Source organism: Nicotiana tabacum, chromosome 6, assembly GCF_000715075.1.
Source record: "Nicotiana tabacum cultivar K326 chromosome 6, ASM71507v2, whole genome shotgun sequence".
In the NCBI taxonomy this organism is placed as follows: Eukaryota; Viridiplantae; Streptophyta; class Magnoliopsida; order Solanales; family Solanaceae; genus Nicotiana; species Nicotiana tabacum.
In genome coordinates this window covers 133,136,652-133,152,534 of record NC_134085.1, presented here as the reverse complement: position 1 = coordinate 133,152,534, position 15,883 = coordinate 133,136,652, and the positions used below count along the sequence as shown (strand labels likewise).

The following is a 15,883-nucleotide window of genomic DNA, read 5'->3' as shown; positions in this document are numbered from 1 at the left end:
TTTTATGTGGGTTGCATTAGCGTAAAACTCCTTGACTAAGTGCTCATTTGCAGAAAATAGCATCACAGACTGCAGAGAGGCACCGTGGACCGCAGAAAAATCATCGCGATCGCGGTAAGCATAACTCAGCAATACCAACCTAGGGTTTCCACATTTTTCTCATTTTTAGCCTAAATTCTCATATTGACAACCCACTAGGTGTTCAATCATTATTCTTAACTAATTAACCCTAATCTAAACACATTTTGCAACCCTAAGCTAAAAATTGAAAGAAAAAGGGAAGAAGAAAAACAAAAAGTTAAAGACTATGGAAAGATTAAAAGTACCAGTAATGAGATGCAGTAATGATGAATGAGAATCAGTGATTGAATTTGCACAGTTAGGGCTTGATGAACAGTAGTTTTTTTCTATTTAGGAAGCAAATGATCGAAAAGTATAAATGAAGGCCTGAGGTCCTATTTATAGAAAAAGGATTTGGGACCCATGTTACCTACCCACCACGGACCGCACAAAATGCACCGCGATCCGCGGTACTTAAACATATGAAGCACTAGGGAGGCAGTTACTGCGGACCGCAAGAATTGCTCTGCGGCTGTGATAGGGCACCGCAGACCACATAAAATGCATTACGGCCGCGGTGACAATCTTCAAAGAACCTCCACTTTTACCATTCAACACTGTGGACTGTTGATACCCAATTTTTTCCTATGGATTTTTACATGAAATACTTATATATATATATATATATATATATATATATATATATATATATATATATATATATATATATATATATATATATATATATATATATATATATATATATATATATATATATATATATATATATATATATATATATATATATATATCCAAGTGTTTCAATAATTTTCCTAATTTCTAAAAGATTTTTAAACTGATTTATTGCCCATTTTAGCAGTACAAAAATCAAATATTATTCCTAAAATTATCATTTTGGTGAATAACTTACTTTATTCTTATATTTATACCAAAATATAGCTAGGGTAATTTTTATACATTTTTACAAATTTATTTGGTATTTTAAAAGCTAAATTGCATATAATTGCAATTTTAGCCTATTTTAAGATTAATAGCATTTTATAATTATGAAATTGGTTCCAATATTTTTAAATTAATATTTATATATTATTAATTGACTCAGTACTTTTAATTTATTTTCAGAAGTCATTTTCACTATTTTTATAAAATAAAAGGTGAAAACTAGCTATTTAAAATCTGGCCCTATTTCATTTCAATTATAGCCCAAATTGATCGCCCTAATTGACCCAATTTTGAATCCCAAACGGACTGGCCCAGTTCCATTTACCCCGACCCCTAACCCAATTCAAACGACCCAATCTGGTTCCCTACCTACCCTCTTAAATCTAGGTCGTTGATCATTCAGATCAACGACTACTATTCGCCCTTCCATAATTAAACGCAAATGACTACCCTAATCCCCTCTTTTCATTCCAACAGCTGCCTCTGAAATCACTCTCCTCTCAAACTCCCTCGAAGGTTCCTGAAACCCTAATCGTCTTCTACTATTTTCAACCTCAATCTCATCGGAATCCATGGCCTCTCAGGCCATGGATGGCCTATACTCATCTCTTGAACGCTTGGTGCTCGAAGTTTCGAGGTCTGACCTCGATGGTTTCCATTCAGATCTTCTCTGATTCAAGGTTCTATGGCCTCTCCGGCCTTGCTCCGGCATATCCAAGCATTATGAGCCTATTTCTAACTCATCCGACACAAGATCGGACCTTTTTCTAAGCCTTTATCGTTTAGAGTTCCTCTGAAACCCTAGCTATTCGAGGTTTTCTCTGATTTTTCTTAGATTTGTTATATATCTGTGTTCCACTTGAGTTCTTAAACGATTTCCCCAATTTGTCTTTCAAAAAATTACTTCTCTTCGATTTAGGGTTTCTGAAAAGTTCAAAATGTTTCTCCGACTTTTCTTTTCCTTTTTCTTTGTGTGTATTTGTCACGCATGTGCTTCTATTGCTTTCCTATGTTTTTCTACTATATATGTTCTTCGGTGCCTTGTCTTTCTACTGTGTTTCTACACCATGCTCACCTGTTCACCCTGCGGTGTTTTTCCTATATGTCTTGTTGATATACTTTTCTGGTATTTTGTGTTCTCCTACTGTATGTATTTCCTACTAAATTCTTAAGTTCTTTGTTGCCTTTACTGGACCTTTGTTTGAGTTCCCTTTACACATGTTTCCTCTACTGTTTTCTTAAGTGTTATACTACCTCTTTTCTCTTCTGAACTTGTTTAAGTCCTAGGTTTTTCTTAAACATATGCTTCAAATCAGTTTCTTCACTTTGTTTGCTTCGAACTTGTTATTGTATCTGTTTGTTTTCTCATGAGTTTTTGAAAGAAATCTTTGAGCTTGTTTCAATTACTTGCCTCATTGTCTCTGTATCTGATTCGAAGTAGGAACCCTAGAATTTAGGGGTTTTGACGAGGGTGGTCTTGTGTTTAGACTAGGGTTCTATTTTGGAACCCTTGACTCTTTTAGACTCATTCTGAGTCTATGAACTAAGTTCGAATTTCTTTGTTTACGACATTGAACTTTTAGACTCTTCTATGCTAGACTCTTCTGATTAGCATGACAGTTCTTTCTTGTTTAAGCATGTATGTATGTTTTTATATGTGTGTTGAACCTTTCTTCAAAAGGCTTTCCAACTTATGATTGATTCAGAATCCTTTTTTTAGGTTTGATTGATTGTTACTGATTTTCCTTAAGTAAAACCTTTCCTCACTTTTCCTGATTTGGCTCATTCGTACAAAGCCTTCAATTTTGATTTCTTGGCTGTTAGCTGATTTGCTTTCCTTACTTGCGCAAATTGTGTGCTATCAGACTTTTTCCTAAAATAAATCTCTATGTATTTACCCTTCTTGTACTGCTTTGGAAAAGGTTTTGATCTATCTCTTTCCTTAATTATTTTTACCCATTTGAAATTAGAATCCTTTAATCAAAGGGAAACTTTTGTAATTGATTTTCAACTCATTCTCCTACCTTATTTTGTTTGCCTTCTACACTATAAAAGGGCACAATCCTTCTGCACTTGAACACACTCTCAATTTAACACTTTTATACTACTCAAGTATCATAGTTCTCTAATCATAGCATTCTGACTATTTGCTTGCACTTTGGCTTTTCAAGACTACTGCTTTCTTTTCTTGTTTCCCTGAAACTGGTATGTTCTAGTTTGATTTTCAGCCTCATCTCAATATGTTTATTTTATAGCTTCTACACCCCTGTCTGCTTTACTGCCTATGTTTAATGTTAATTAGCATATGTTTCTACTGTGAATCCCTGCACCCATGTCCCCTTCTATGTGTTTGAGTTGAAGTTCAGAACATGGCAACATCCAAGTTGTTGCTCATGTCTAGACTTGATCCCTTAGGGGATCCTAACTCCCAAACAATGTGGTTAATATGCTGGTTGGCGTGTGTCAGCACTCCAATTACTAGGTATGACCACTAGTTTGTCTTGGCTTTTCCCCAGAATCCCCTCTCTGCACTTACACTCTCTCTCTTAGATTCTAAGTTCTGCCCCCCTCCTATGAGCCTTGCTTTGGGACTTGAGTTCCCTCTGAACTTGGACATTCGAGGGCTGGCCTTTCCACACTGCACTATAACTCAATTATGCAATATAGTTGTGTGTAAGCACTGCCCAGAGTCTACTTGAGACTCTTAGGGAACTCTGCCACATCCCAAATAAGATAAAGGCTTTGGAAATTTGATCTTCGGAGTTGGTTTACTTCATGCTTCAGACATAAGTCTGAATTAGGCTCTCCTTGGTTGGAATTTTAAGTTTCTGATGTAATTTTTACTCATTTTCTCGGGCTGTAATATTTTTTAATAACTTATAGGGTTTTAGTGAAAAGGGGAGGGTAAATCATGCATGCAAAAGGGGTAGGTATCATGTTCATAGGTATTTATTATACTTCTGCAATCATGTCCTGCTTTCACTTCTGCGTTTCCATATAGAAATCCTGTTTATAGGTTCTGCATTTTCATATAGAAATCTTGTTTATAGGTTCTACATTTTTATATAGAAATCCTATTTATAGGTTTTGCATTTTCATATAGAAATCTTGTTTATAGGTTCTGCATTTTCATATAGAAATCATGTTTACTGGTCCTGCATTTTCATATAGAAACCATGTCCATAGGATCTGCATTTTCACGTAGAAACCATGTCTATAGGATCTGCATTTTATATAGAAAACATGTCTATAGGTTCTGCATTCCCAAGCGCTGCATATCATATAGATAACATGCCTATAGGACTTCCGGAATTCTACATATGCATCTATCACTAGGCAAACGGTTTATAGGTTTCAATAACAATCAACATTCTAGATAACATGCCTATAGGACTTTTGCACTTCTATAAACATTTAAAAATCAATAACGCCTAGAAAGCATGCCTATAGGAGTAATCAACCAAATCTAAATCATCTATCTCGCTTATAAGTCTAAAAATCAGTAGTAGCATTGCTTAATATTTGCAGAACTTATGTTTTCTGTAACTAATAAGTCCTCTTCTCTAGAATCAGTATACTTCTGCATTAATAGATATCGTGCCTATAGGTTTCACCTAAGCAAGCCATAAGGTAAATTAGCTAGCTGAATCAGACTTCGTTAATTACAACCAGCAGACAGGTCTGATTCGGATTTCTTATCTGAAGTATGTAATAAATCAGTCTGCCTCACCCATTTAAGTTTAATTAGACCCTAATCAGTACGTGTAAGACATGCTAAAACTATATGCTTTCTTTGATTTAACAAGGTTTATTTGAGCCGTATCTGTTTATATGCTTTCCAAATACTTGCTATATATGTTTTGATTGTTGCCTTAGAATTTTGTCCTTTAAAACTGCAAAACCTCATACCCCTTCCCTTTTAAGATTAGTAGTCCCAAGTACCTCCAGGACTGACAGGAATGGGGCAGGTATGCAATAAGTAACGAAATCATTTCGCGCTTTAATACCTTAACGGGGTGGGAAAGGGTAGATATGGATATGATGACCGGTGCACTAATATCACGTGTAACCCCTCTTCTGAGGAGTGATTATCGGGTATTGCATTGATGTGATCCATATTATTTGTAAACCTAGGACCCCCCTCTTTTTTTCTTACTTGTTTGCTTTATTTTCGTAACTCTTTTAACTACTTCAACTTCAACATTTCTCTATTTTCTCTCAACTTCAACTACTTGCAACCATTATGTGAAAACCCTCTTTGTATTGGAAACCCTTACGTGTCTATTTGTTGTTCGCACTTAAAGTCACAATTGTAGCATGGTCGTAAACCACACTAGTGGATCTCGAGGGGTGTCTAACACCTTCCCCTCGAGATAATTTCTAGCCCTTACCCAATCTCTGGTTTTCTAAATCAAAATCCTTCTTAGTGTCCTAATGCACTTTAATCATTAGGTGGCGACTCTTCAATCCAAACCCAATTCCCAAAAGGGAACGAGTTGTCCTATCGAATGTCATAAACCCGATTTCGCGAGAAAAAATGGGCGCGACATGGACCGCAATGAAATTTTGCCCCCGCAACAAGGCCATTGCAGCCGCAAAAAATGCATTACGGCAGCAATCCAAACTTCAAAGAGTGAAACATTTTTCCAATTTGGCCCTGCACTGCTGCAAGACAACCCTACACACATCTCACAACCAGTTAGATCAAAAGCAAATCCTACACTAAAAAGAAAATCAAAGAAAAATAAAAAGAAAGACACATGGGTTGCCTCCCACAAAGCGCCTGATTTAACATTGTGGCACGACGTAGGTTACCATCAAATCACTTTAGATGGATCAGCGCCATCACGTGGCTGTCATCAATCTTGCCAAGGTAGTGCTTGACTCTGAACCCATTAACTTTAAAGACCTCCCCATTTTTGTTTTTCAAGTCAAGTGCACCAAACGGAGTCACAAGCACCACTTCAAAAGGTCCACTCCATTTCGATTAAAGCTTTCCCGGAAACAGATGTAACCGAGAATTGTACAAGAGAACCAAATCACCCCCCTTGAACTCCTTGCCACGAGAATACTTATCATGAATGTACTTCATCTTGTCCTTATACAAGGACGAACTAGAGTAGGCATGGAATTGAAATTCATCAAGTTCATTAAGCTGCTCCACACGAAGATTTGCTGCCATATCCCATTCAAGATTCAGCTTTCTCAAAACCCACATGGCCTTGTGCTCTAACTCAACCTATAGATGGCAAGCTTTCCTAAACACCAACCCGTATGGAGACATACCAATCGGAGTCTTGTAAGTAGTCCTATAAGCTCATAGAGCATCATCCAATTTATTTGACTAATTGGTCCTACTTTCATTGACCGTCTTTGACAATATATTCTTGATTTCCTTGTTTGAGACTTCAACTTGGCCACTTGCCTGAGGATGATAAGGGGTAGAAACTTTGTGATTGACACCATACTTTACAAGCAAAGTGTCAAAAGCTCTATTGCAAAAATAAGACCCCCATCACTTATGATTGCTCGAGGAGTGCCAAACCTAGTAAAAATGCTCTTCGTGAGAAATGCAACAACACTCTGGGCCTCATTATTGGATAAAGCAACGGCTTCAACCCACTTTGAGACATAGTCAACCGCCACTAGAATGTATGTGTTCCCGCACGAACTAACAAATGGGCCCATGAAATCAATGCCCCACACATCAAAAATATCAGCTTCGAGAATAGTATTGAGAGGCATCTCATCTTTCTTCGAAATTCCACCCACTTTTTGACATTCGTCGCATCCCTTCACAAGTTCACTTGCATCTTTATACAAAGTTGGCAAGTAAAACCCATAACTAAGAACATTCGAAGTGGTCCTCACCCCACTATGATGACCACCATAGGGAGAGAAATGACAAGCCTCTAAGATACTCAATTGCTACTCCTTTAGGACACACCTCTGGATCACACCGTCAGTGCAGATCTTAATCAAGTACGGATCATCCCAATAGAAGTCCAAACTATCCCGTTTAAGCTTGTTCCTTTGGTTAGAAGAGAGCTCACATGGGATTATACCAGTCATAAGAAAATTAGCAACATCCGCAAAGCATACCATTCACCGACATAGAAAGGAGTTGCTCATCGGAAAATGAATCATTGATCTCTAGGCCATCATGAGGCCTCCCCTCCTTCTCCAAGCGGGACAAGTGGTCCGCCACTTGGTTTTCACAACCCTTCCGGTCCACAATCTCCAAATCAAACTCTTGAAGTAACAAGACCCATCGCATCAGCCTAGCTTTGGAATCCTTCTTTGTCATCAAGTACCAGAGTGCGGTATAATCGGTGTGAACTATGACCTTGGCACCCATGAGATACGGCCAAAATTTCTCCATTGCAAACACAATAGCCAACAACTCTTTCAGTCACCGTGTAATTCCCTTGAGAATCATTCATTATCTTGCTCGCATAATACACCGGATGAAATATTTTATTCACTCTTTGACCCAAGACCGCCCCTACCGCAACATCACTCGCTCACACATAAGCTCGAAAGGAAAGCTCCAATTGGGTGCGGTAATAATAGGAGTGGTCAACTTATGCTTGATAAGTTCGAAGGCTTGCATACATCCCTCATTTAACATGAACTTGGCATCTTTTTCCAATAACTTGCACAAGGGATTCACTACCTTCGAAAAATCCTTAATAAATCTCCGGTAGAACCCGCATGCCCAAGAAAACTTCTAACTCCCTTGACTGAAGTAGGGGAGGGAGCCTTGAAATCACTTCAATTTTAGCTTTGTCCACCTCTATACCGTGCTTTGAAATTTTATGGTCAAGGACTATGCCCTCCTTAACCATGAAGTGGCATTTCTCCCAATTAAGCACAAGGTTGGTTTCTTCACAACGGGCCAATACTCTATCAAGATTTTTCAAACATTCATCAAACGAGTCACCCACAATACTGAAGTTGTCCATAAACACCTCCAAAATGTCCTCCACTATGTTGGTAAATATGGCCATCATACACTGCTGGAATGTAGCCGGTGTATTACACAACCCAAATGGCATCCTAGAAAAGGCAAAGGTACCATACGGACAAGTGAAGGTGGTCTTCTCCTGATCTTCCGGAGCAATCAAAATTTGGTTGTACCCAGAATACCTATCCAAGGAATAGTAGAAGGCATGCCCATCAAGTCTGTCTAACATCTGATCAAGAAAAGGCAATGGAAAGTGATCCTTGCGGGTCACTTTATTCAACTTGCGGTAATCCATGCACACCCTCCACCCGGTAACAGTTCTGGTAGTAATCAACTTATTTTGCGCATTGGTAACCACAGTCATACCACCCTTCTTCGACACACATTGCATCGGCGAAGTCCAAGAGCTATCAAAGATGGGTTACACAACCCCGACATCCAACCACTTGATCACCTCCTTTTTCACAACTTTTTGCATTGCCTTGTTCAACCTCCTTTGATGTTATAAGGAGGGAAATGCATCATCTTTAAGAATAATCTTGTGCATACAAAAGGCGGGGCTGATCCCCTGAATATTAGCTAAGGTCCATCCAATTGCCTTCTTCCGTTTTTGGAGCACCGCCAATGTGGCATCTACCTGCATGTTAGTAAGACAAGAGGAAAGAATAACTGGTAAAGTTGAACTAGGGCCTAAGAATTCATACCTGAGGTGTGGAGGCAACGACTTCAACTCCAACACCGGAGGTTCCTCGATTGAGGGCTTTGTTGGTGGAATCTTCCTATTCTCAAGATCCAAAGAGAGTTTCTGAGGCTCATAAGAGTAGGAGCCAATTCCATGTAAAGCATTGATGCACTCCACCCGGCCATCATCCTCATTTACATCAAGATTCAACAATATCGCCTCTAGAGGGTCCTCCACATTGATCATTACACTAATATCATCAACTATCACTGCCGTAACAAGATCCACAAAAGAGAAGACTTCAGAACTGTTGGGATGCTTCATTGACTTGCACGCATGAAAGACCACTTTCTCATCACCCACCCGGAAGGTGAGTTTGTCTGTTTTCACATCAACTAAGGCCTTCCCAGTTGCAAGGAAAGGTCTTCCCAATATGATCAGAACCTCATAATCTACCTCACAATCCAAGATCACAAAATCAGCTGGCAAGATAAATTTCTCCACCCGGACAAGGACATCATCTACAATACCAAGCGGCCTCTTCATAGTTCTATCCACCATTTGCAACCTCATTGAAGTATCCCTAGGTTTCCCAATACCCAAAGTCTTGAAAATAGAATAAGGCATCAAGTTGATACTTGCCCCCAAATCACATAGAGCTTTTGCAAAGTTTGCACTCCCAATGGTGCAAGGAATGGTGAAAGCATTGGGATCTTCTAGCTTCGGAGCCATCGAGCGCACTATTGCGCTAACTTGATAGGTCATCTTGATGGTCTCACAATCCATGGATCTTTTAGTTGTCACCAAGTCTTTCATGAACTTAGCATACCCCGGCATTTGTTCTAGAGCCTCCACTAACGGCACATTAATTGATAAGCTCTTTATCATGTCAATAAATTTCTTAAACTAATTCTCATTTTTCTGCTTCGCAAGCCTTTGAAGATAAGGTGGAGGCTGCCTTGGCAAAGGGGCCTTGGCTTTAGGCACAACCGTTTCCGACATGTCTATTACGTGTTCCTTAGACGGATTCACATCATTCTGAGTTTACACCTCGACATCTTGGATATCAATCCTCACTTCCTCATTCACGTTCTCATCAATCACATTCTCAACCACCAAAGGGATATCATCCTCTTGCAACTCAACTTCATCACTCAAAATTTCTTTTTGTTTGGAGGCATTCACATCATCGCCTCGTCCACTTCTTGTAGTTACCACCATTACATGACCAGAATTATTCCACCCGTTGAGTTGACCACCGTATCACTAGCTAGAGCCCCCTTAGGGAAAGTATTCAAGTATTGTGAGATTTGTCCTAATCGAACCTCTAAGTTTCTGATTGAAGTATTGTAGGAAGCCAACTGGGCATTAGAGTCAGCATTCTTTTTCATCATTTGTTCAAACATCATTTTAATTCTCTCCATTTCATTGTTGAATGAACTAGGACTTTGGGGAGGAAATGGGGGTGGATTTTCGGTTGTTCATACATCGGAGGCCTTTGAAAGCCATGCCCCCGATTTCCTTGGTTGTCATTGTTCCAACCACCCTGATTGTTGTTTCCACCCCAGTTGTTGTTGTTGCCACTCCAATTACCTTGATTATTCTGATTATTATTCTAGTTGCCCCAATTTGCATTTTGGTTGTTGTTCCCCCAATTACTATTCCTTTGTTGTTGTTGATTTCCCCAATTGCCTTGGGGTCTCCATTATTGTTGGTTGAAGAATTTCCCCCTTGGCCCTGATAATTGTTCACACACAACTAAAAAATGGTTCTATTGGAACAGTTATTTGGTAACGGTTACAGAACTGTTACAATAGATTATTTTTTGGGACGGTTTTAACCGTTCCAATAGAGTGAAAAGGCTTTTGGTACACTTCTGAAGCAATACTGTCCCAATAGGACAGTAATTGTCACCATAAATTAAGTTATGAGGACGGTTTAATAAGGCGATACACTAGGGATATTTACAGGAATGCTTTTCTGAAATAACCTGGAAACAGCCTCTCTATCCTTCGGGGTAGGGGTAAGGTCTGCGTACATATTACCCTCCCCAGACCCCACTTGTGGGATTATACTGGGTCGTTGTTGTTGTTGTTGTTGTTGTTGCTTTTCTGAAATAAAATATTTATTGGGACGGTTTATTTTCCCTCCCTGATTTCCCTCCAACATATTTATCAAAAAAAAAGTGAAAATAAATTATGATCCCACAAAAAAATAAACTATACTATAGGGTTACTAATTAAGCTTTAAAACATAAAACCTTCATTTCTCTCATCAGAAACAGACAAATCCGCCAAGACTGTCCTCTAAGGCTTTCGTCTCTCTCGTCTTCAAACCTATCCGCCATTGACGAACTGTTTTGCTTACTCCGACGAAAGACAACCATTTAGACTAATATAAGGGAATCTCAGATGTATATTATTGGTATTTTTCCGTATTTGTGGTTGTTCGCTTTCGCTATTATTTCGCCGAAAAAATATTTCACCGGAAAATTGTTTCACCGCTTCTTCTGCTTTCTTTCTCTGGTAAGATTTCATCTAAACTCATTAATTTACTATGTCCTTTGTTTGTATTATATGATTTCGAGTTTTTGATTTCATCTAAACCTTGGAATTTTTTGATTTCTAGTTTGTAAAACTGTAATTATCTAGTTAGTTCGAAAAACAAGTTAAACTTTGTTTAGGGTTTTTTGAGGTATTTTCAGTTGGAATTTTTTATCTGAATAACGGGAAGGATTTGAGTACCAAAATACATGGTCTGTCGTTTTATACTATCGGCAGACTATACGAGCATGGTGTTACATTAAGGGCTTTCTTATTATTTATTGCTACTTGACTCTTCGTGTTATCGATATCTGTTAGTTTTATGTGTTATTATTGTCTGCCCTATTGCATTTGCCTAATTTCCATGAACTTCCACTCTACAAACTTGTTCATCTGTGTGAAGACACTCATAGTGCACTCAAATCCCAATGCCGCAACTAGTTGTCTCTGTATGTAATTAGCTACCTCATTACACTTTACTGATTTTAACACCTCATAAACATGAACATTTAAATTTTCAAAATAAACTTAGGCAAAACAGCTCTTCCAACATTGTCCATGTCCTTTAATCTTAACTCACAGAATGTAAACTCTTAGTTTAAGTTCATAATCAAGAACCAATAAAAGGGGACTTGACAAAAGTAAGAACAAGGCTGCTGATGTTGTAAAGGGGCTATGAAGATTGCTTTCCTTTCTAGGCTATGTTCAGTCATGGCATTGAGAAGATACCTGACTCGTATCTTGGCAAGGCGACCCAGCTATATCTGCAGCCATGGTGACGTCGCTTTCTCTCTTGCTTTGATCTATTGTTGTTGTTGCTGCTACCGTTCTTTTGTTCTTTCTAGAAGCAATTAACATTGCTTAGTTCTTTTTGTAAATCTAGCTTCGAGAGATACAATTAACATGTTGTGCTTAGTTGTTGCTGCTAGTTCTATCTGTAAATCTAGCCCATGATTTCTTGCTGGAAGAGTGTCTGAATATAATCGAAGAGAATCTGCTAGTGCCACAATATTCAGGAGTAGCAGACCATGCACAAATAAGATCAACCACTCCTGCAACAAAAGTAATAGAGGAACAAGTTCAGTTGGATTCTACAACTCCTATCGAAGATGAACAATGTGAAGAACAAGGTAAGAACATATAGACTTTATCTAAAAATATTCACATCCTACTTCAGTCATAAAAAATGTAACAACAATAGTGATTTAGTGGTTTTCTTTGGTTTGAATAGTTGAAGGCCTTTCTAATCAAACAAAAAAAGAGGTAAAACAAAGATGAAAAGTGTACATGGACAACATGAGCGTAAATTGATTTTACTTAACAACCTCAATCAACCCGTCGGTCCTAGTGATGGCGTTGTGATAGAGCTTGGAAGCTTCCTCGGCACATTGGAAAGGAATGCGACTCTATGTCCTCTTGATATTTTGGATTGGAGGAAGATGGACACAAAAGAGGATATATGGGAATATACCAAGATCTGGACCTTTTAATTATTAATTTTTGGTTGAAAATCATTCATATTTTCTGTACTAACAGATTTGACACCAATTGTAGGATAAATATGACATTCTCAAAGTTGGAAAAAAATACATTTTGGAATCTGTTCAAGCTTCTGGAGAAAGCACAAGAGTAGATTGAAAAAAGATCACTTTGACCCTATCCAAATGATGAAACTCGAATGCAACATATCCCTGAAGATGTTCCAGTTTCTCAGTTTAAGGAACTCCTTAGGTATTGGAACTCTGGGAAACTCCAGGTATGTGACTTTTTACTTGTTCTTCTTCATCTTCTTGAACTTTTTCTTAAAGTTCTTCTTCTTCTTTCTAGTTTTCTCCTTCTCCTTGGCCATTGCTGGTGTCTTTCACTTCTTTCTCCTTTCTTTCTCTAAAACCAAATGTTGGATATAATTAATTTAGGCTATGGTTTCAAGGTTGTGGTTTGTATTGTTGTTCACTCTTTGTTTTTTCTTTTCAGTACATGCTAAAAGTTCTGGGTTTTTTTAATTGTAAAATCGTGAAAAATCAAGAGATGCAATTGTCATGTTTAATGTGCTGGAGTTGACTTCTCTTTCATATAGTTTCTTGGATTAGTTGTCTGCTCTTCAGGGATGCTACTGTAAATGTTTTCAATGGCTTTCTAGTTGTCTGCTTCAGGGATGCTACTGTAATCCGATAGTATTAGTACTTGAGTGAAATTAGAACTATGTAATATGCACTGTATAAATAATGTGAGAGGGACAGACTGATTTAAGGCAAATAATGTATCGTCGTCTCTTGATGATGCAGTCCTTTTCTGTTACTTGAATCTTCAGTTTAAAACTCTATTTACGTCTATTTTCCCAACATGCCAGATTATTGATGTCCTTTAATTTGCTAGAAACAATCTAGTATATGACAAGTAAAGAAACAAATTGTCATGAAAAGGAAATATCAGTATATAATGACCAAGTACGTCTCTTATGAATCCTTTCTGAAGGACTTCGAATAATATCTCTATATGTATGATATTTAGTGTTTGAATATATTTAGACACATGTCACCTAGATGCCACGTCGTTAGGACTTTAATCACTTAGATATTATATTGTAAGGGATAATAAGCATATTCTTATGTATTTGTATTCATTAGGCTTTACTTTCTTTAGCTTATTCGACTGAGAATGAATTGAACACTTAGCATATCATGAATCTTGAATAATTCAATCTGCAACACTTGAAGCATATCATATCTGTCCTCTGTCTAGTTGGGATAATTAGGATACTAATGTGAATGTTAGAAATCATTAGGAAATGGGCTATAACCAGCTATATTCAAATCAGTTTTAGGAAATGGTCTGGTTTAATTGTCAGAATATAGCAAACAATATGGATACTGCTTTTAGGAACTTATGGTGAGAAAAGTCGACAACTTGTTGATGTTAAAGGTTGTCCAGTTGCATTTCTCTAACAAGTTCTTTATATGACTAAGCTGCAAAAAAAAATTATAGTTTGACACTAAGTCTGATTAAAAAATTATAGTGAAATATTACCGGGCACAGAAATAAGTGGTGAAGTTAGTTATTAAGGTTACTCGTGTAAATATTTACTTCTTTCTCAATTTATAGCATCTCTTAGCTCTGTGAGCCCTTTTTCTTAGTTTTTATAATTTCAGTTACTTTGCATGAAGATCTGGAAAATCAATTTTAATTGTAAGGAAATTCACTATATAGTTTTAGATTCGAGTTTTTTTGAAGTATCGTAGTCAGAAGTAACCAATTAAGATTAGAACCAGGCCAATGGTTGTTGTTTGTATACAGAGCTTATGAATTTCATAAGGAGGTTCAACTTCGGAATACATGTTGTTATATATGAGTGAAACCGTATCATTGTTGCCTTTTCAGTTTCTGGATATCAGAATCATATACTGCTGATCATCTAACATTCTTCTGCTGATCAATAATATTCAAGTATTTGCATTACTTTTTATGGTACACACTGATAAGGTTGTGGCACATGTCATTAACTTAAAAAAATTCACTGTTGTTGGATTCTTATTGATTTACTATTGTTCAAAGATTTTAGAGGGAGTAGAAGGGCAATGGACTAAACCTATCACTATCCTTTTTCTGTTTAATATTTCTTGTTTTGGGTGATTGCAGCTTATTTTAAACTCAATTAATGGCTGAAAGTGCATTATGACAACATAGAATTCTTTTTGCCCATGAAACGAGATTTGTGGAAGCATTTTAGATTCACAATAAGTATTTTTAGCATATACTTGTGATATGTGGAAGGATCTTAGGTTCTGAAAAGAAATTGTATCATGTTTTAAGCAGTTTAAAAATTATGGAATAGTCTTATTTACAAATGATGTTTTGAGCAGGTTGAAAATTTTGGGATAGTCGTATTTACAAAGGAAACTCTGCCGAAAAATTCAAGAATTTAGAGCGTTAGAAAATTTTGGAGTTATCAAATTGGTCATTCAATTACTTTGTGATTCAATTATCTTTTAAAAAATTTATTTAATTATTTCTGGTTGTCTTTTGTAGGTGCAGCGATTGCGGAAGAAAGCAGTGACGAAGACTTTACTTGAGTGTTGTTGATCGTTGTTAAACTTTCTATTATCATGTTCAAAGATATTTTAGTTTAGAACTTTTTGTATGCAAACTCATCTATTTTGACTTTTGAATTGTTGATCAAACAATGTATTCACATTTTGTTTTTGTATATGAGTAATGCTAGTTAAATATTTTAATTTTATTTCGTGGTTTATATAAGTTATGAGGTAAAACATTTTATTGCATAGGAAAATATTCCTTATTTTGCTTCCATAAATATCAGAAATTCAATTGTGAATTGTTACAATAGACCATATAACCGTTCTAGTAGACCTAGCAGATAATAATAGCATCCCCTAATAACCTTGCAATATGTTACAATACCCGTTGCAGTAGGGTACTGATAATTGTTCCAATGTCACAAAAACCATTGCAATAGACATAAAAATCGCTAGAATAATTATACCACGACAGTTTATAACCGTCCCAATAGAAAAGACAACCGTTCCCATAGATAGAACAATGGTAACAGTACCATAACCGTTACAATACCCCCTATACGGAGACGGTATTAGAACCGTTACAAATAACCATTCCAATAGACCTATTGCAACACTGTTTCTCGGAACGCCT

The 15,883-nt window shown here is 37.1% G+C and overlaps 1 protein-coding gene across 6 annotated transcripts; it reads left to right on the top strand.

The window, feature by feature from the left end:
• The first annotated feature begins 10,919 nt into the window (after positions 1–10,919).
• Positions 10,920–15,450, top strand: LOC107763785 (uncharacterized). Of its 6 annotated transcripts, XM_016582281.2 has the most exons (5): positions 10,920–11,197; positions 12,132–12,345; positions 12,447–12,478; positions 12,770–12,971; positions 15,242–15,450. In XM_016582281.2, the coding sequence occupies exons 1-4, from the start codon at positions 11,084–11,086 to the stop codon at positions 12,851–12,853; spliced, it is 444 nt and encodes a 147-aa protein (XP_016437767.1). In that variant the 5' UTR covers positions 10,920–11,083; the 3' UTR covers positions 12,854–12,971; positions 15,242–15,450. The 6 variants fall into 6 exon arrangements, 1 of the variants encoding a protein (XP_016437767.1); XR_012710721.1 differs by lacking the exon at positions 12,447–12,478 and having other exon boundaries at positions 10,922–11,197; positions 11,813–12,345; XR_001643104.2 differs by lacking the exon at positions 12,447–12,478 and having other exon boundaries at positions 10,923–11,197; positions 11,914–12,345.
• Positions 15,451–15,883: the final 433 nt, after the last annotated feature.

Bases quoted from the DNA above. Each gene is read 5' to 3' on its own strand.
- LOC107763785 (XM_016582281.2), top strand. From the start codon at position 11,084: ATGTATATTATTGGTATTTTTCCGTATTTGTGGTTGTTCGCTTTCGCT. The intron at 11,198-12,131 runs GTAAGATTTCAT...TGTTGTGCTTAG, and splicing joins TCTTCTGCTTTCTTTCTCTG to TTGTTGCTGCTAGTTCTATC. The intron at 12,346-12,446 runs GTAAGAACATAT...TGGTTTGAATAG, and splicing joins TGAACAATGTGAAGAACAAG to TTGAAGGCCTTTCTAATCAA.